Source organism: Geotrypetes seraphini, chromosome 7 (assembly GCF_902459505.1).
Source record: "Geotrypetes seraphini chromosome 7, aGeoSer1.1, whole genome shotgun sequence".
Lineage (NCBI taxonomy): Eukaryota > Metazoa > Chordata > Amphibia > Gymnophiona > Dermophiidae > Geotrypetes > Geotrypetes seraphini.
Window position 1 is genome coordinate 28,156,410 of NC_047090.1, and position 20,090 is coordinate 28,176,499.

Consider the following 20,090-nt stretch of genomic DNA (forward strand, 5'->3'; position numbering starts at 1 on the left):
CACATTGTAGATCTTCACAATCCCCCTGTGTCTTCACTACTCTGAATAACTTCGTATTGTCCGCAAATTTTATCACCTCACTTGTCGTACCAATGTCCAGATCATTTATAAAGATGTTGAAGAGCACGGGTCTAAGCACCGAGTCCTGCGGCACCCTACTGGTGACGCTCTTCCAGTCCGAGTATTGTCCATTTACCCCCACTCTCTGTTTCCTATGCTCAAGCCAGTTTTTAATCCATGTGAGTATTTCACCCTCGATTCCATGGCTTGCAATTTTCTGAAGTAGTCGTTCATGTGGAACCAACCTAGGTCACAAGTGCCTGGCAAGATCTCAAAGAGTAAAACATTGTATACTGCTTATCCTAAGAAGTAGGAGTGCCAGCGCACCTGATCAGGTTAATCAGATTACTCTACTTTGATCAAGAAGCTACAGTGTGAACCAGGTATGGAGATACAGAATGGTTTAAGATCAAAAAGGGTATAAGACAGGGATGCATCCTCTCTCCTTTTTCTTTTCAACCTCTATGCAGAAGTAATCGTGAGGAAGCTGGACTTAGATGATTCAAGTGTTGGGGTGAAAATAGACGGAAGAACCATCAGCATTCTGAGATATGCAGATGATATTACCCTAGTGGTAGAAAGTCAGAAGAATCTCATGAAGTTGATCCTGAAGCTGAAAGAAGAAAGCGAGAAGATGGGATGTTATTTGAACATCAAGAAGATCAAGCACAAGCAAAAATTTGACCCTTGATAACTCCACAGAACCAGAAATCAACCGAAAGCAAAAACACTGTGGAGAAGATGATGTCCAAGATGTAGGCTTTATTGAAAATACAGTCAGTTAATCCACATGATGAGATATCTAGGACCCAAATGATTGGGGACTATGGACCCAACACGGTCCGTGTTTCGATGAACCTGTCTTCCTCAGTGGTCCCTGAAGGTCCTAATATAAAAACACGTGGATCAAAGGCTAAAAACGATTCTGGGCAAAAACTGCACAATTGAGTGATCCTCAATAGCTGGAGATCAAAATCATTACTACCGCCAACAAGAAAGTCCACATAAAGATCAACAATGAAGAAATAGAAGTGGTTGACAACTTTGTGTTCCTTGATTCCTTCACTGATCACAGTGGCAGTTTGACAGCAAAGATCAAGCGTCGATTAGCACTGGGGTGTGCAGCCATGGTGAGCTTGGACCAACTATGTAAGTGCAAGGACGTCTCAGTCACCATCAAAGACAGATAACTGCCATTGTGTTCCCAAACATGACATATGGTGCAAGACATGGACACTCACGAAAGCAGAAGAAAAATTGACATCTTCGAGCTGTAGTGCTAGAGAAGACATCTACGAATCCTATGGCCAGCTAGGATCACCAGCAAAGATGTTCTTGATCATATAAACCCAGAGTTGTCCCTGGAAGGCAAGATTACCTATTTTGGACATGTGATGAGGGCGAATTCACTAGAAAAGAGGTGCTACTTGAAATGGTCAGTGGTAAAAGAAAACAGGGGAGACCAAAGACCCGTTGCCTGGATACCATCAAGAATGACACAGGAATGAACATCGAGGGATTGTAAGAAGTTGTGGAAAAGGGGGAAGCATGGTGAGGACTGGCCTACAGAGTATCCAAGGATCAGACACTTCTGAATGAACAGTAGTATCCTAGGAATAAGCATTGGATTTTCCCAAGTCAGTTTTAGTAATGGCTTATGGATTTTTCTTTTAGGAAATTATCCAAACTTGTCTAAAACCCTTCTAAGCTTTTGCCACATTCTCTGGCAGCGAATTTCAGAGTTTAATTACACGTGCAGTTTTTCAAGTTTTAAGTTTCAAGTTTTATTTAAAATTTGATATACTGCTTATCAGATTTCTGAGCGGTATCCATATTTAAAACTATAAATTTGGGGGGACAGACAATATGACAAACTAACATACGGTAATGATAGGCATAAGGGGTAAGAAATACAAGTCAAATAGGACAGGAAGCCATTAAGGGGTTGAACCCCCTAGTCCAGGGGTGGGCAATTCCGGTCCTCGAGAGCCGGAGCCAGGTCAGGTTTTCAGGATATCCACAATAAATATGCATGAGAGAGATTTGCATCTCAAGGAGGCAGTGCATGCAAATCCATCTCGTACATATTCATTGTGAATATCCTGAAAACCTGACTTGGCTCCAGCTCTTGAGGACCGGAATTGCCTACCCCTGTCATAGGGAAATCATCCCCATCCCCTCTATCCCTTCTCTGAGGTTTGCGTCAGCAGTAGCTAGGGGATGCTGCTTGCTACTGCTGAAGATATTGATGAGGTGATAGGGGGAATGACAGAGAGGAGCATGTAATGCAGAAGAGGTACATGGAGGGGAGGGGAGATGCATGACACGGAAGAGTGCGGGGAGGGGGCACAGCATGATGATTCTGAGTACCACAGCCCTGGGCACCGCCTTCTCTCGGCACGCTGCTAGGAGTTCAAAGCTATAAAGGGTGTTTTCTGAAGTCTGGGGATACAGGGGAAAATAATTTGCTGGCAGGAACAGCAGAACACTTTTAAATTTGAAATAACCCAATCTCTAGCCCTCCTCTCACACTCTATATGCTGATGTTGTTTTGGACAAATAGGCCACGTCCGCAGTGGTCCATCCCATTCAACTGCCTATACTTTCTAGAGCTGGGGCATTTTTAAACTCATACATAAATAGGACATAATTTGCTGTAGATGCTAACTACCAATGTTCACATGATTGTGAGGATTGCATTTCTATTATGGCTAGGACCCAGCAAAGGGTTAATCTTTCCCTGATCTTAAGAATTAAAGGAAAAAAAAAAAATTCAGCTTAATCAGCTTGAAGATTTTTGACTAGTCGGGGCCTGCAATGTCTCCCATTCACTTCCCCACCCTTTACAACCTTGGGAGCTACCTACAGCCTCTCCCTTCTCCCCCCCCCCCCCAGATCAGCATGACCTTTGGCTGACTGGAGTGGCCAGTGGCAGACCATTTTGGGCCATCACCAAAGCTCTAGCTTACCCTAGCAGCCTTGCAGACTTCACTTTAGATTTGTTTTTCTAAGTTCCATTGGTTCCTGGCTCCCAACTCCCTTCCAAATGAATGCTAGTGTTTTCACCTTTCTACGCCTGGCTTTCTTCCCATGTCAATATTTGTCCTGTTATCTCTGCAAATTCACGACAGTGGAATTTTGTTGTTGTTTTTTTTTTTTAGCATCACTTGAAAAGTATGCATTCGCTTCGCACAGGTTTGGGAAAGAACAAAACAATTATAAATAATTCAATCTAAGTTTTATGACCGGTCTACCTCTGACAGCGATCTTTCCATGTCATCTTTTTTCTCCCTTTCTCTTGCCTGTTCCTTCCTTCTTTCATCCTCCAGTCTTCATTGGCTCCCGGTTTATTTTAGAATGCGCTTGTATTTCTTTTAAAATTCTACATGGTATCTTTAATCCTCTTATTCCTTTATTTTGGAACATTTACTGATTCTCCTTTGCAAGAAGTATCGAACAATTTAAACTCTCCCTTCCTTCTAAAAAAGGGATTAAAGGAGTCAAGATCTTCAGTCAATCTTTGGTCTTTAAATTCTCTCAACTCTGGAATGATCTCCCCTTTTTTTTAAAGAGTTCCAGTTTGTTTAAATTTTTCCGCAAATCTTTAAAAACTACTCTATTTGCCAAACATTTTGAAAATTAATTATTTTGAAATTTTGCTAATTACCTTCTATTTATCATTTGTAAATCATTCCCTGTTTATTTAATTGCGGTAAACCGAGTCGAGCCTTCTCAGAATGATGACTCGGTATACAAAGTTAAGCTTTAGTTTAGTTTAGTTTAGTCTTCAGTCGCCCTTTCACTTTTTACCTACCCACCCACTATTCATCTCATGCCTTCCTTTTTCAGTCTCCTATTCCTCCCCCTTTTCACCTAATTTATTTATTTATTGAGATTTATTAACTGTCTATATGAAGACATTCACCCAAGGTAGTGCTTATGTACCACAATACTCTCTTCTGTAGCCCTCATCTACCTTCCTCTGTTTCGCAGCTTCTCTCTAGCTTCAGACTTTTCTTCTCTGTTTTCAGACCCCCCTTTTCTGTTTCTTACCCCCTATTCAGCCTTTCAATCTTCCTTTCCATCTCCTCCATTTTCACCCTCTTTCAAAGACCTGTTCCCTTCCGCTGTATCACACCCGCCATGATCACTGTCCCTTTCTACTAATTAATTCCCAGCCAAATCGTAGGTCTGTGCTATTCTGCCGCCCGATTCCAAATTCCCCCTTTGGCAGGTCTTCAGTCAAATCTGCATCGATTGCACAAAATCCAGAATGCGGCTGTGCTTCTAATTTTTGATGTGAAGAAATCAGATCATGTTACTCCATACTACAGACAACTTCATTGGTTGTCTTTTGAGGCCAGGGTTTGGTTTAAATTTGGGATGCTCTGTTATAAAATCATACATGGTCAGGCACCTGGTTGTTTACTAGAACAATTTACATCGTTTAAGGCGGTTCGTCCACTAAGGATCATTTCTTCGTTTGTGTTCCCTCCAGTAAGAGGATGTCTTTACAAGAAATTTTTGCATTGAACAATTGCATAGCAGGCTGCTAGTTGGAATTTGGAGCTGCGTATTTTGTTTGCTGCTTCAATTTCATATATGCATTTCTGAAAACTATTAAAGACATCTCTTTTTATATTTAAATCTTTTTATTAATTTGAAATAAGAAGCAGAACACAGGAACAACCATTCCATCAAGCAATGTAACAAATCAGCTCAACCCCCACCCAAGCACACCCACCTTCCCATGAGAACAGCCTTAAACATATATCGAGTCAATTCAACAATCTACTGCATCTCTTTTTATAAAATTCTTAGGAAAGTAAGGAAGATGATATTTCTCTTGTATTTCACTGCGACGTACAGTCTCTTGATGATGCAAACCGCATCGATTGGGAAGGTAGTGCGGTCTAGAAATGTATTTTAATGTAATGTAATTAATTCTGAGTACCATCTCTCTTCATCTCCACCTTCCTCCCTCCTTTCTTTGCATTTCCTTTACCCCACTGCCAGCCCAGTTACTTTCTTCACCAGCATTGACCTACCTTCCTCTCCCTTTCCTGGTCCCGTCTTTCCACTTCCTTCCCCCTAGCATCTGCCCCTGCCATCTTCACCCGCATCCACTCCTCCTGTCTTTCCCAGCTTCGCCCCATGACTCACTTTTTCAATGGATTCTGCAGTTCATGTACTGTAGACTGGCCTCATAGACTGGAAGTTTGTGGAAGCAAAGCTCCTGCCGGTGGGTGGAGGACAGCATTCGTGGACAAATCATGGCAAAGATCAGGAGGGACTGTGGAGGGATTGTAGTGAGGGCAGGACACACTAAGTTCCAACACCATGAACACAGTGGTGGGAGTGATTTTTTTTTTTACTGGTGATGCCCAGCACAATAGCATGCAAATTAATATACATGCTATTTGCATGGAACAGCACCGGTGAGAGAAGGGAGGACATAGGAGATCCCAAAAACCATTCACGCATCTCCCAATTAGAGACGTCAAATGAAAAAAAAAAATTGTATGATGGCCTTCCAGCTACACGAGCAGCAAAACTAAACTACCAACTCTCCAACTTACTGATAATGACCCCAGACTACAAATCGTTCAGAAAAGAAATAAAAATCATGCTATTCAAGAAATCCATGAAGACAAACTAACACTGCAAGACTCGTCCCAATTCTCTGAAGCAACCCACTCTACTCTTCAATTCCTCTGGAAATGGCCAGATAACTCCTTTTGTAATCCGCCTTGAACCGCAAGGTAATGGCGGAATAGAAATCACTAATGTAATGTAATGTAACTGTGGCTGGTGCCTGCTCAGAAGACCAATCACTAGGCACAGCTCCTCCTCTTGCCTGCAGCCGCCCTTCTTCTTCCCTTTGCCCTGTCACAATAAGCTGAGTGGTGGCTTCAGGCTTTGAATCAGGGCTTCCCCTGTCGGCTCCTGCTTTGGAGGTGGCAAGGGAATCCCTGATCAGCTGTGTGGGGGTTGGTTGGGTTTTTTTATAGGTGTGCAGAACACACACACATGAGCTGGCCTTGCAGCGGTAATTCTTATAATAATTAAAAAAAAAAAAAAAAAATGGCCCCCAATTCCTCTGAGCCCCCAATACCTTCAATACAAGACTGTAAGGAGAGATGCCTCCTTCCTTCTGCTGGCAGGCCTACTACACCCCCCCCCCCTCCATGCTGGCACCAACAGCCCCCTATGCCTTATACTGAAGACCAGCAGGAGGGATGTTCACTCCACCTGCCAGCAGGCCCCCCACTCCTTATGCCGGCACCAACCTCCTGACACCCCCTGTACCTTATACTGAAGACTGGTAAGAGGGATGTCCACTCTCTCCTGCTGGCAGGCCTGGCTTTTTAAAATGGCAGGCCTTCTCTTTTCTGGTGCATCTATGCACTGGGAAGGGCCTACAGCTCTGATTGGCTCAGGGGCTTAAGGCCACTTCCAGCAGCCAATCACACGATGCACCAGGAAGGGGAAAAGCAACCATTATGAAGATGTGGGCCTGCTGGCAGGAAGATGTGGGCATCCTACCTGCCAGTCTTCAGACGTAAAATTTGGTAACTCTATGTGCACACTGAGCAATGGTTTCCCAATTTAAGCTCTTTGGAGTCGGGAAAATGCACTACTTGCAAAGTAGTTCTCTGAGTCTTGCTCCTATATCCAGGGACACAGTAATGATAGTTTATATAAACAGGGATGGCCTTAACAAATACGAGGGCCTGCTGAAAAGTCCTCAGTTCAACAAAAAAGAGAATGATGTGGAGCCACGAAACTTACAAGTTATTCCACACTTGTTTTGACACTTTTCGTTTCAGTAATATCAAATGAAATGAAAAGTGTCAAGAAAATTGTAGAATAACCTGTAAGTTTCATAGCTCCAGATCATCCTCTTTTTGGTTAGGATAAGAACTTTCTTGTGGCCCCTCATACAGGGTCCTGTGCAGACTAGTTTGGTGGATCCATTGCCCAGGACTTAAGAGTGAAAGGGAGTAGATATAAGGGCTGACTTGTGTGGTGGGAGTTGTATAGAGCGTCATGTTGAGAAGCATGATCACTGAGGGGAAAGGAGAGAGAAGGAGAGGAAGATGGAGATGGAAAAAGCAAAGAAGCACTGCTGCCTCTAGAAGAGTAATAGTCCTTCATCTACAGTCCTGCCAGTGGAGGGTGCTGTTTCATTATCATATTTTCAATAGTAAGGGACAGACAAGCTCTGCAGGAATCCATGGAACTTGAAAACACAATATTGAAGCATTCTCCCCCCCTCCCCCCCCAACTGGCAGCAATGCAGTTGGAGAACTCCTACTAGGCTTAGAGCAAGGGTGTCAAAGTCCCTCCTCAAGGGCCGCAATCCAGTCTGGTTTTCAGGATTTCCCCAATGAATATGCATGAGATCTATTTGCATGCACTGTTTTCATTCTATGCTGATAGATCTTATGCATATTCATTGGGGAAATCCTGAAAACCCAACTGGATTGCGGCCCTCGAGGAGGGACTTTGACACCCCTGGCTTAGAGGGAACAGTGAAAAGAAGCTTTAACTTTTGGTCAGCTGCCAATTACAAAGCTGACTCAGTTAAGAGGGAGGCCCATAGGAGCACAGGGCCCTATGCAGCTGCCCCTGAACATTGGGTAAATCTGGATGTCTGGTAACCCTGATATGTCGGGATGGCTTTTCAAAACCCAGCAATATGTCGGGAAAGATTCTGTACATGCGCAGATGCAACGTGGTAATTTTACATGCATGCATGCGTATGACATCATCACATCACAAATGCGCATGCGTAGATGTCTTCCCGACGGGGCGCAGTGCACTTGAAGAGGTTGGGGGCTGGGGCAGAACAAGGCGGGGCTGGGTGGAACTGGACAGGCCCGAGGGCAGGGCCATGGGTCTGGATTTTATGATAGTAAAATCTGATAACCCTAGCTAAACAAATTTTGAAAATCTGAGGGGGGGCAGGGTAGGATAAAAAAAAAAAAGGAGAATGTTCTTGTGGCTGAGTTGGGGAGAAAGAGTGGAATGTTCCCAGAACTGGGACTATGGGGGGGGGGGGGGAAGGGATGAACACACAGATGGATGTTAGCGAAAGGATGTCCAATGCTCTTGCACCGGCCTTGCTGCAATTACTGGTTAATGTAGATTTGGTATGAATTGATCCTAATGGAAGTGCTGAGTCAGAAGTGTCACCAAGTGGAGTGGGCTGCAGGAAAGCAGAAGGGGAGTTACTAACTCATTATAATGGGATCAGCATAGAGCTCTGGTCATAAGTAAATAATTCCAATTTCCAGGCAGCGAACACATGTATGCTTTTGACTTTGTACATGCTGAGGTCACAGAAGCCCAGAAAACAAAACACCAGGTTACCTTAGTGCTTGGTCCGAGCCCCCTCGTTCAAATGAAAGGTATGCCTCCAGGAAATTGATTTCCATCGAATCCAATTCTCTAATCTAATTTACACGAGAGGGTGGGTTCTGTTTGTTTTCAGGTTTATCCTCTTGTGCTGAAATAGCTGGCCAGGCAGATGAAACAGTGTGGGGAAATCTAGGGCTGCTTCTGCATATTGGTTACCTCAGCAAGAGCCTTAAGAAACCTGGGACAGAAGAACCCAACGCAAGCAAGACCATGCCAAGGTACACAGTGCATGTGCGCGGAGAATGGATAGCCGTGCCTTGCAAGCACAACTCCGACACCGTGCACTGGCTGGGCAAAGAAGCTCTGAGACGGTACATGAAGAATAAGCCGGATAATGGGGGGTTTAATTCAGTGGACGAGGTGAAATTCTTTATTCGGCGATGCAAAGGCTTGGGCCTGCTGGACCATGACGACACACTGGAAGATGCACTGGAGGACAATGAGTTTGTTGAAGTTGGTAAGCTGACAGGATGAGTTGTTTTTGTTGTGGGAGCGGAAGTCATACGTTTGATATTGCAGCCGGAAAAGTTTGTGCCCGTTTGCGTTTCCCAGGTTGGGGGCTCTCACTTAGGTTTACCAGACGTCCAGATTTCCACGGACATGGCCTGCTCTTGAGGATATGTCCGGGGGTCTGGACAGATTTCAAAGCCTGGCACTTTGGGTTTTGTAAAGCCTCCTCAAATCGCGTTGGGTAGGGAGAAACATAAGAACATAAGCAATGCCTCCGCTGAGTCAGACCTGAGGTCCATCGTGCCCAGCAGTCCGCTCACGCGGCGGCCCAACAGGTCCAGGACCTGTGCAGTAATCCTCTATCTATACCCCTCTATCCCCTTTTCCAGAAGGAAATTGTTCAATCCGTGTTGACTATCCCTTATTAGATTGTGGTCTTCCAAGTGTTGTACAATGTTCTCTTTGATTAGCGTTTCAATTATTTTTCCTGGAACCGATGTGAGGCTCACAGGTCGGTAGTTTCCTGGATCCCCTCTTGATCCTTTTTTGAAAATTGGGATGACATTTGCTATCTTCCAGTCTTCTGGTATTTGTCCAGTTCTAATTGACATGTTAGCCATTGTTTGTAATAATTCGCCAATTTCCTTCTTAAGTTCCTTTAATACTCTCGGGTGAATTCCATCCAGTCCAGGAGATTTGTCGCTTTTTAGTTTGTCAATCTGGAAGTAAATCATGTCCAACGTCACCTTCACTGTTGTTAGGCTTTCCTCTGTGGCCCCGGTGAATATCTTCCCTGTGTCTGGCATTATTGAAGTGTCCTCCTTTGTGAAGACTGAGGCAAAGAATGAATTTAACCTGTCGGCAACCTGTTTGTCCTCTTTGATTGACCCTTTGTTTCCATGATCGTCGAGAGGGCCTATCGCTTCTCTTGCTGGTTTCTTTCCCTTTATATATCTAAAAAAGGGCTTGAAGTTTTTGTCTTCCTGCGCTATCTTCTCTTCATAGACTTTTTTGGCTTCTCTTACCACTTTATGACACTTTTTTTGGTCGATTTTGTGACAGTTCCAGGCTTCCATCGTTTTTTCTCGTTTCCATTTCTTAAACGAGTTCCTCTTCTCCCTCACCGAGGCTTTTACCTCTTTGGATAACCAAGCTGGTTCACCATTTTTCTTTTTACTCTTTCCTTTGGATATCCTCGGAATGTGTAGATTCTGTGCTTCTGTGATGGTGTTTTTCAGTAGAGACCATGCTTGTTCGACTGTTTGGATGTCTGCTATGCCCTTCTTTATCCGTTTTCTAACCATGGCTCTCATGCTGTCATAATTTCCTTTTTTGTAGTTGAAGGTCGTGATTTTAGTCTTGATTGGTTTCCCCTTTCCGATGCCAATGGTAAAATTGATCATATTGTGATCGCTTGTCCCTAGAGGGACCGTAATTTCTACATCTGCTGCCCTTCAAGCAATGCCATTTATGACCAAGTCCAGGATTGCATTTCCCCTTGTTGAATCTTTTACCAATTGCTCAAGGAAGCAATCACCTAACATTTCAAGGAATTTTAACTCCCTGCCGCAGTTTGACGTTGCCAATTTCCAGTTGATCCCCGGAAAGTTGAAGTCCCCCATGATCGTTGTATTTCCCGATTTACTTCTCTGAGTAATTTCCTCCATCATTTCAATGTCTGCTTCCTCGGTCTGTCCCGGGGGTCGATAATAAAGTCCAATTTGTGTGTCTGCTTCTTTTCGTCCAGGAATCTTTATCCAGAGTGACTCTAGTTTATCATTTGCTTCTGTATTTCCTTCTCTAACCGACTCTATTTCTTCTTGGACATACAGGGCAATACCCCCCCCCTTTTTGCCCAATCCTATCTCTTCTATATAGTCTATATCCTTTCAATACCGTATCCCATTCGTTCTCTTCATTCCACCATGTTTCTGTTATTCCTATGATATCGAGTTGTTCTCTTCTTGCTAATTCTTCCAGCTCTCCCATTTTGTTTCCTAAGCTTCTGGCATTCGTGTACATACATTTAAAATGTACTAATTTACTGGATTTACTGATCACCACATCCTTTTTTGTATCCATTTGTTCTTTTTCATCGGTTTTTGAAGTATCTTCCTGTTCTTGCCTATATCATTGTGATTGCTTGAAGTTACCATACCAGGATACCCCGGTGTCCGTGCCATCGACCGGTTGTCGACTGTCGGCTCTCCCCTGATCTTTAGTTTAAAGCCTTCTCAATGGACTTCTTTATATTCTCAGCCAGGACCCTCGCTCCCTGCTTGTCGAGGTGTAGTCCGTCCTTCCTATAGAACCTGCTTTTTCCCCAGAATGTTGACCAGTTTCTCACGAAGTCGAAACCCTCCTCCTCGCACCAACGCCTCATCCAGGCGTTGACAGCTCTCGGTTCATCCTGTCTCCTTTCGTCCGCTCTCGGTACCGGAAGGATTTCCGAGAAAGCCACCTTCACCTCCCTGACCTTCAACTTCCTTCCAATTGAGCGAAGCTGGTCTATCATATCTTCCCTGTCATACTTCCGTCCGCCTACATCGTTGGTTCCTACATGGATAAGTACAGCCGTATCCTTTCCCCCTGCTCCTGCTCCATCTAAAATCCTGGTGATCCTGCTGGCCACATCTTTCACTCTCGCTCCGGGCAGGCAAACTTAAACCTGAAACTTAATTAACATTATCAGCTCATTATTATATTGTTACACCTGCAACTAACCTTATTCTGTGACTTGCGCAATCAATTGGCGTGCAAGTTTATTGAATTGGGGGGGGGGGGGGTAAGTACAGAAGGAACTGGATGGTCAATGGGAAAGAGAGTTGGAAGGTCCCTTTGCTCAAATTAAGCTCATGTTATCCTTAATGTTTGCTTTTTCTATAGTTGTGGAAGGGGATATTATGTCTCCAGACTTCATTCCATCTCAGCCGGAAGGGGCTCATTTGTATCCTTTGCAGAGACAGAGTTACAGCTAGCGTTTTTAATGTGTATTTATTTATTTATTCATTCATTCATTCATTCAATTTTCTATACCATTCTCCCAAGGGAGCGCAGAACGGTTTACATGAATTTATTCAGGTACTCGTGCATTTTTTCCTGTCTGTCCCAGTGGGCTCACAATCTATCTAATGTACCTGGGGCAATGGGGGGGATTAAGTGACTTGCCCGGGGTCACAAGGAGCAGTGTGGGTTTGAGCCCACAACCTCAAGGTGCTTTAACCACTACGCCACACTCTCTCCTGTGTTAGGATAAAGGTATCTCATAATCCTCCTTCTGCAGTCGCATATCTCCTGCCTTCCTTGTCTTCTATCCCCAGCCCCCCCCCCAGACTAGCAGCAGCAGCTCACTGTGAACAACACCTCTCCCTCTCGCTTCCATATGTCCAGTAACACCTCTCCTCTCCCGAGCAGTAGCTCACTGTGTGCTTTTAACTTCCCCACACAGCTGCCGCTAGCATTAGTTTAGCTGGCGATTCCATCAGGCAGCCTCAGAGCCTTTGCTAGGCTGGCCTACCTCCGACATCAGAAGAATTTACATCATCAGAGGTGGGCCGGCCTAGTAAAGGGCTGGATTCACTTAACTCACCGATCTGATCCGTGGGAGAACCATGGCAGATTGACCGATTCACTACCAGTCCTCATGCAAATGAACGCAATCAGAGGCATGCCCCACACCGACCCCACAGATTGTTGCAGAGCGATCCCGATGCATGTGCAATCAAAACAGGAGGGGGGCGAACAGAACATGCTTTAGCCAGAGCCCCACTGTAGCCAGGAACAGAACACGCTTTTAACCCACGAGTTAAAACTGCAGGTTAAAACCACAGAGGCAGGACAGCAAAGAGGCAAAGAGCCAGGATGGCAGAGAGCAGGGTTTTTGCACAAGGGAGATTTTATTTCAGTCAGAAAGGACGTGAGCGAGTGGTCCTTAGCAGTCACTTCTTTTTTGATTGGCCAGCCCAGTTAGTGTTCCTGAAATTGTTTATGAATCGTTGCCTTCCTACATTTGCATACCATTTCCCCTCATATGCATGTGCGGATCGGATCGGGTGTGGATCAGATCGGGAGGAAGGTTAGTGAATCGGGTCGGGGTCGCAAAGTGGTTGGGACACAATCGGTAAGGTTAATGAATCTAGGCCAAAGACCTCAAGGCCTCCTGATAAATCCACTGCTAAACTAACACTAGCAGCAGCTGTGTGGGGCACTTAAAAGCACACAGTGAGCTGCTGCTAGGGAGAAGAGGTACTGTTGGATATGGGGAAGGGAGAGGACAAGGGTAGAGGGAAGGGAGAAGAGGTGCTGCTGGACTAGGCAGAAAGGGAAGGGAAAGGTGTTGTTGGACTTGAAAGAGAAGAGAAGGGAAGGAAGAGGTGCTACACGCCGGAGGGGAGGGTAAGATGGTGCATGGGGAGAGAGCATATTAATTGTGAGTGAGATTGGGGAGGAGGGAAGGAAGGAAGAATTGAAAATTGTTACAGGAGGGAGAGTGGCAAGAGAGAAAGAAATGGACATGGGGTGGAGGAGATGGAGAGATGATGCATGGGGAGAGAGCATGTTAATTGTGAATAGGGTTGGGGAGGAGGAAAGGAAGGAAAATTGTTGCAGGAGGGATGAGAGTGGTAAAAGAGGGAAAAATGGATATGGAGTAGAAGGAGATAGAAATGGTGCATGGGGAGAGAGCATGTTATGAATGGGCTTGGGGAGAGATGGACTGGGGGGTGGGAAGGAGGGATGTCACACTCAAGGGAAGGGGCGAGGAGAAAGCAAGCGTGCAGGAGGCAGAAAGTGTTGGACACATGGAGAAAGAAAGGGAGAGATGCTGGATGGGAGGGCAGAAAGGAGTGAAGGAGAAATGTCACACTCAGGAGAAGGGGGAGAGGGCATAGAGTGAAAAGCTGGACTCATGGAGGGAGAGAGAGAGATGTTGGTTGGGGAGGGAATGAGGACCAGAGGAGAGGAAGGGTGCAGGAGGCAGAGAAAAAAATGGACTGGTAGAGGGAAAGGAGGGAGAAATGTTGGACTGCGAAGGGGACCAGAAAAGAAGAAGGGAGGGGAGATGATGGATTGCAGGGGGTAGAAAGGAGGAAGGGAGAGAAATGTTACACTGGGGGGGGGTGTTGGTTCAAGGAAGGGAGAGATGCCAGACCAGGGAATGGAAGGGAAGGAGGGGAGAGAGAGATGCCAGACTGTGGGAAGGAGAGGAGAGAGATGCCAGACTGTGGGAAGGAAAGGAGAGAGATGTCAGGAAGGAGAGAAATGTCGGATCACTGGGAGGAGGGAGGGAAGGAGAGAGATCTCGGATCACTGGGAGGAGGGAGGGAAAGAGAGAGATGTCAGATCAATTAGACAAATAGTTTACTCATCTATTAGAGATCGTTTTTTTGTAGTTATCGGTCCTCAACTTTGGAATGCTCTTCCAAATTACATTTGAATTTTAAAAAAACCTTGAACGCTTTAAAACATTATTAAAAACTTTCCTGTTCACAGATGCTTATGACCAATGAAATCTTAAGGTTACAGGAGACTGATCAGAGTTTGATCAATAAAATAACATGCATATAATCATTTTTTATTTATAATTTTATTTTCTTTCTTTTTTCTTCTTTCTTTTACTATTGAAATTGTAGTTCTGTCTTTTAATTATTTTTATATATAGTGATTTATGTAAACCACATAGATGTTTTCCGATTGCGGTATATCAAGTGTAAAATAAACTTGGAAACCATAGAAATGGGGAGGGAAGGAGCCAGACCATGGGAGAGGAGAGAGATAGGAAGGGAAGGTGAGACATGGAAAAGTAGATTTTGAGAAGAAAGCAGAAAAATATTGAATGTTAAAGTTGATGCCAACGATGGATGCAGGGGCAGAAAGTAAAGGAGAGAAAACCAGTCTGTGGATAAGAAGGCCCCAGAAATGCAGTTAAGAGCACAGACAGAAGGAAATAAAAGGAAGAAAAATAAAATCACCAGACAACAAAGGTAGGGTAAATTATTTAATTTTCAATTTAGTGATGGAAATGTGTCAGTTTTGAGAATTTATATCTGCTGTGCATATGAAAAATGAAAAGAAGAAATTGTATTACAATTAGTAGTGGGGGCAGCGACAAAGCTTGGGCAGTCGGTGGTCTGGGGTACTCGGTTGATATTTGTTAGTCTTAGGGGGTACTTGGCTTTAAGAAGTTGAGAAACACTGTGTTATGATACTGATGCCATTAATACATGTCATAGGGAGGAGTGGCCTAGTGGTTACCTCAGCACCCTGAGATTGTGACCCTTGGCAAGTACCTCAATTCTTCATTACCCCAGGTACCATAGTTAAATTGTGAGCCCACCGAGAGTAGATTGTGAATTGCTCAGATGGCTATGCCAATGGATGGTATATCAAATAATATTACAGTCTCATTATGTGCAATAAAATCTCTTTACTAGTAATGCATTTTAATGGGGAGACGATGTCCTGATCTGGGAACTGAACCCAGGTCTTGCCATGTGGGTCAGGCCCGAGTAGTTAATGTTATGTTGTAAGCTGGTGCCCCTGGCTGAGCATTAGTGGTACAGCAGTCAGGTGCTCTCTGATGTCTGCTTTCCTTTACAGAAAGCTCAGATACAGCAAATATCGAGAACCTGAACAGGTATGCTCCCTGCTCAAAAAGGAGTGGTTTTCACATGAAAAGCAAAATCCTAGTGAAAAATCTTAGGGATCCTAAAAGAAGTAGAATAAGGGTTGAGAAAAGTAGGGCCAGCTTAAGGGGAGAAAGAGTTAGGGACTGGCTCAGGGCACTTCACTGCACTGGCTGCTTGTTGCATTGCATTTTTAAAAGGTGAACCAAGCTACTTCCTGTCTCACAAGTCTTAAGTAGCATTATTTTTGAATTTTTTTGATTCCGTTGTTGAGTAAATTATTAGTTGAGATTCACTGGAGATATATTCTTCTATTTTTATATTTATAAAATTCACTTGAGAGCACTTTTGTGGTTATTGCACTACACACACGTGTATGCCTATGATGGTGTGGGCGTGGCTTGGAAGATAGCCTGCCGATTGACTAAAGCCTGGACTTCTGCTTTGGCGGTCATAGGAATTGCCGCTGCTGGGTCAGACCAGTAGTCCATCGTGCCCAGCAATCTGCTCTTGCGGTGGCCCCCAGGTCAAAGACCAGTGCCCTGAGACCAGCCCTACCTGCATACGTTCCAGTTCAACAGGAACCCATCCAACTTTGTCTTGAATCCCTGGAGGGTGCTTACTCCTATAACAGCCTCCAGAAGAGTGTTCCAGTTTTCTACCACTCTCTGGGTGAAGAAGAACTTCCTTACTTTTGTACGGAATCGATCCCCTTTTAACTTCAGAGAGTGTCCTCTCGTTCTCTCTACCTTGGAGAGGGTGAACAACCTGTCTTTATCTACTAAGTCTATTTCCTTCAGTATCTTGAATGTTTCGATCAAGTCCCCTCTCAGTCTCCTCTATTCAAGGAAGAAGAGGCCCAATTTCTCTAATCTCTCACTGTACGGCAACTCCTCCAGCCCCTTAACCATTTTAGTCGCTCTTCTCTGGACCCTCTCGAGTAATAGCGTGTCCTCCTTCATGTACCAGTGACTTGCGATGGGGTGCTTAACAATCACACTGAAGATAAACACATATTAATTTAATAATCATTTATTTATTGCTTGATATATGGTCTATATCTCCCGGGGACCTCAACTTTTCTCAAGTACTGATTGAGGTGTTGTTTCACAAGAGATGGGAGCACAAAAGTTGGCTCAGGGTATCAGAACCTTTTCAGCCAGCCCTGGAGGAAAAAGAGTGAGTGCTGGAGATGAGGAAAGGAATTGAGGGACAGTGTGTGACTGTTAAGAGATGAGGGGGAGAATGTGAATGCTGGAAACGAGGAGGAGGATTGAGGGGGAGAGAGGGTATATGCTGTGGATGAGGAGGGGGATTGAGGGAAAGAGAGTAAATGCTGTGGATGAGGAGGGGGATTGAGGGAGAGAGAGTAAATGCTGTGGATGAGGAGGGGGATTGATGGAGAGAGAGTATGACTTATAGGGCTGAAGAGAAGGATTCAGAGAGAGAGAGAGAGAGTATGCCAGTTTTAAATATAAAACATCTTACATTGTATATAAATAATGCATATATACCGTATTAGGCTAGAATGTAATATTCTTCCTTATATTGTTACATATATAATACTATACATGCATAATATATTTAGAATATAACATACCTCCTTATATGGTATATAGACTGCACTTACATACATAGAAGTATGGTTACTACTATATATTTATACATTCGGGTCAGGCAATAATTAAAAATTTTTCTTTACTTTTGATATATGGTAGATGTGAAAAATGTTCTGCATGTAGGTCTATATTTGAAGTTACTGATAAACTAATGTATTGCACCAATCAAGGGATTTCATGGATTTCAAACATTTTTATAACAAGTACACATTGACTGTGCAAGAGCCATTTTGTGTTTTTCTTACAGGAAATCTGTGAATCATTTCCTTTGATTGAATTTGAGCTTTCCCAGAGACAGAAGTTCAAATAAGTGGCTTATGCAGATATCAGAAAGAGTTGCCAGAGCAAGGTGGACCGGGGGGGGGGGGGGGGGGATCCACTTCCTTCCCTGGGCTCCTGAAATCTATGCCACTGCCCTTCCATCAGCCAGCAGAGCAAAATATTTCAGCTGGGTGCTTGGTTCATTAAAAAAAATGTCCTGGTAGCAGTGTTGGGTATTTTTCATGAAACTAATCTTTCTTTTCTGTAGTACATTTCCATAGATGGGAACAGTTTAACAGCAGAAGACCTGGTCAACTTAGGAAAGGGACTCTTCAAAATCAAAGTAAGGGTTACAGAGCACTGCTCTGATCATTTCTTGTTTAGTGTGGCTGCCTGAGGCCTGGCCTTAATTACTGAGCTGGAATCATTGTGTTTGGTCTACAGCTAACCCTGGAAGCTGAACACAAAGTCCAACAGTCCAGAGAGCTCATTGATAGTATCGTCAAAGAACAGAAGGGTATTTCCCCCCTCTATTTCATTTGTTGCTTTTTTTTTTTTTTTTTTTTGTCTGTTTGGTTTGGGTTACACTAATCTGAAGTTATGTTTCATCCCTTGACCCTTATCTATTTTAATTTTTTTTTTCAGTTGTTTATGGAATTACCACAGGTTTTGGAAAGTTTGCTCGAACTATAATCCCAACTAATAAACTCAAGTATGTTGCCAATTCAACTTTTTACCAACTTATGTTGCAAAATTACACCAATATAACCATGAGGTATAAATCCTTGCTAACGTCTATTTAGAACATAAGAATAGCCTTACTGGGTCAGACCAATGATCCATCAAGCCCAGTAGCCTGTTCTCACGGTGGCCGATCCAGGTCACTAGTACCTTGCCAAAACCTAAGGAGTAGCAACATTCCATGCTACCGATTCAGGACAAGCAGTGGCTTCCCCCTTGTCTTTCTCAATAACAGACTATGGACTTTTCCTCCAGGAACTTGTCCAAACCTTCCTTAAAACCAGCTACGCTATCCACTCTAATTTTTTTAAATTTATTCCCAGAAAATTAGGACTCCAGATTTTTTCAAACTACCGTTGACCATTTTCATGTATGTATGTAGATCATAGACTTCATTTTGAATCTGAATTAAATTCTAGTGTCTGCTTGCTCTTAGGGAACTTCAGGAGAACCTAGTCCGATCTCACTCGGCAGGTAATAAAAACTTGCAACGCACTTTATGATTGGCTGTCCCAGGGGTAGTGGGGGGGGGGTGTTGTGCTCCATGTGATCATCTGGATGGTTGTGTTGCTGTGCAGGTGTTGGCAAACCATTGAGCCCGGACAGATCCCGCATGCTGTTGGCCTTAAGGATTAACGTCTTGGCGAAAGGATACAGCGGAGTTTCACTGGAGACTCTCCATCAAGTGATTGAAGCTTTTAACGGTAAAGGGATTTCAAAATAAAGGGGAAAAACAAAGTGTTTTTAAATAACCGTACATGTTTAAAATGGTTCCTGTTTAATTAGAGTGCATGGTGACTGTTCTCCCCTGTCCCTCCTCTCCTCCAGGGTGACCTGTCAAAAGCGCGCCGGGCTTTGGTACGCCGACAACCCCTCGCTGACAATTGCACACAGGACGTATGTACACCGCCGCTCCCACAATTTTCAAGCCATACCGATAGCGCTGTGAGAGGGTATGTGGGAGGGAACCCCCTACTAAATGTACAAGTCCTCGCACTCCCACTACACTGAAAAACTCCCAACCACTGAAAACTGAAAGGAAAATGGGAGTTTTCCCCAAAACCCCCCCAACGGGAGCGAGAGTACTTGTACATGTACTGGGGGGTTCCCCTATACCTCCCCCCAAAGCGCTACTGGTAAGGCTTTAAAGCGACGGGAGTGGTGGCGTGCATATGTATTGTGTGCAATTGTTGGTGCGCCTTTGTCGGAGCACTTTTGTCCTGCGCTCAATTGTTACGGAACCAGAGTATACATATTTAGGTCTTCCATGTTCGTCTCATACTTCTTTTGGGTCAAACCCTTTACCATTTTCATTGCCTTCCTCTGGACCGCTTCAAGTCTTTTTAGATCCTTCACCAGATACGGTTTCCTTTTATGCCATATCAATGGCAGGTGTAAGCTGGTATGCCTAAGTGGACCAAGTGATGCGTGTAATTTATAATATTCTGTATCTTGGGAGATAAGCCCATGGCCCACCCATGCTCCGCCATCTTGTACTATGTTAACTGCAAGGGGAATGTCCCTTGCAGTTAACATAGTAACATAGTAGAATGCAGCAGATAAAGACCCGAATGGTCCATCCAGTCTGCCCAACCTTACCCACTCTTTAAATTACTGATTTAATTTAAAGTTTTCTTCTTCGTAGCTATTTTTGGGCAAGAACCCAAAGCTCTGCCCAGTACTGTGCTTAGGTTCCATTTATCAAAGTCTCCAGCCCATCGAAACCCTCCCCCGCCATCCCCAACCAAATGGCCACATAAGGACACAGACCATTCAAGTCTGCCCAGTACTGGCCTTAGTTCTTCAATATTTACTGTTACTTTCTGATTCTAGATCCTCTGTGCTCATCCCATGCTTTTTTCTAGCTCTCACCACTTTCCTCTCCACCACCTCCCTCGGGAGCGCATTCCAG

At 44.2% G+C, this 20,090-nt stretch overlaps 1 protein-coding gene across 1 annotated transcript in view; it reads left to right on the top strand.

The window, feature by feature from the left end:
* Positions 1 to 8,694: 8,694 nt before the first annotated feature.
* The window catches only part of HAL (histidine ammonia-lyase), a 52,334-nt gene continuing 40,938 nt past the window's right edge, over positions 8,695 to 20,090 (top strand). Inside the window, exons 1-8 of the mRNA XM_033952395.1 lie at positions 8,695 to 8,941; positions 11,821 to 11,881; positions 15,541 to 15,568; positions 17,706 to 17,780; positions 17,882 to 17,954; positions 18,083 to 18,149; positions 18,615 to 18,652; positions 18,757 to 18,882. Of these exons, the coding sequence (XP_033808286.1) occupies positions 8,695 to 8,941; positions 11,821 to 11,881; positions 15,541 to 15,568; positions 17,706 to 17,780; positions 17,882 to 17,954; positions 18,083 to 18,149; positions 18,615 to 18,652; positions 18,757 to 18,882 (715 nt within the window). The remainder of the gene's footprint in view (positions 8,942 to 11,820; positions 11,882 to 15,540; positions 15,569 to 17,705; positions 17,781 to 17,881; positions 17,955 to 18,082; positions 18,150 to 18,614; positions 18,653 to 18,756; positions 18,883 to 20,090) is intronic.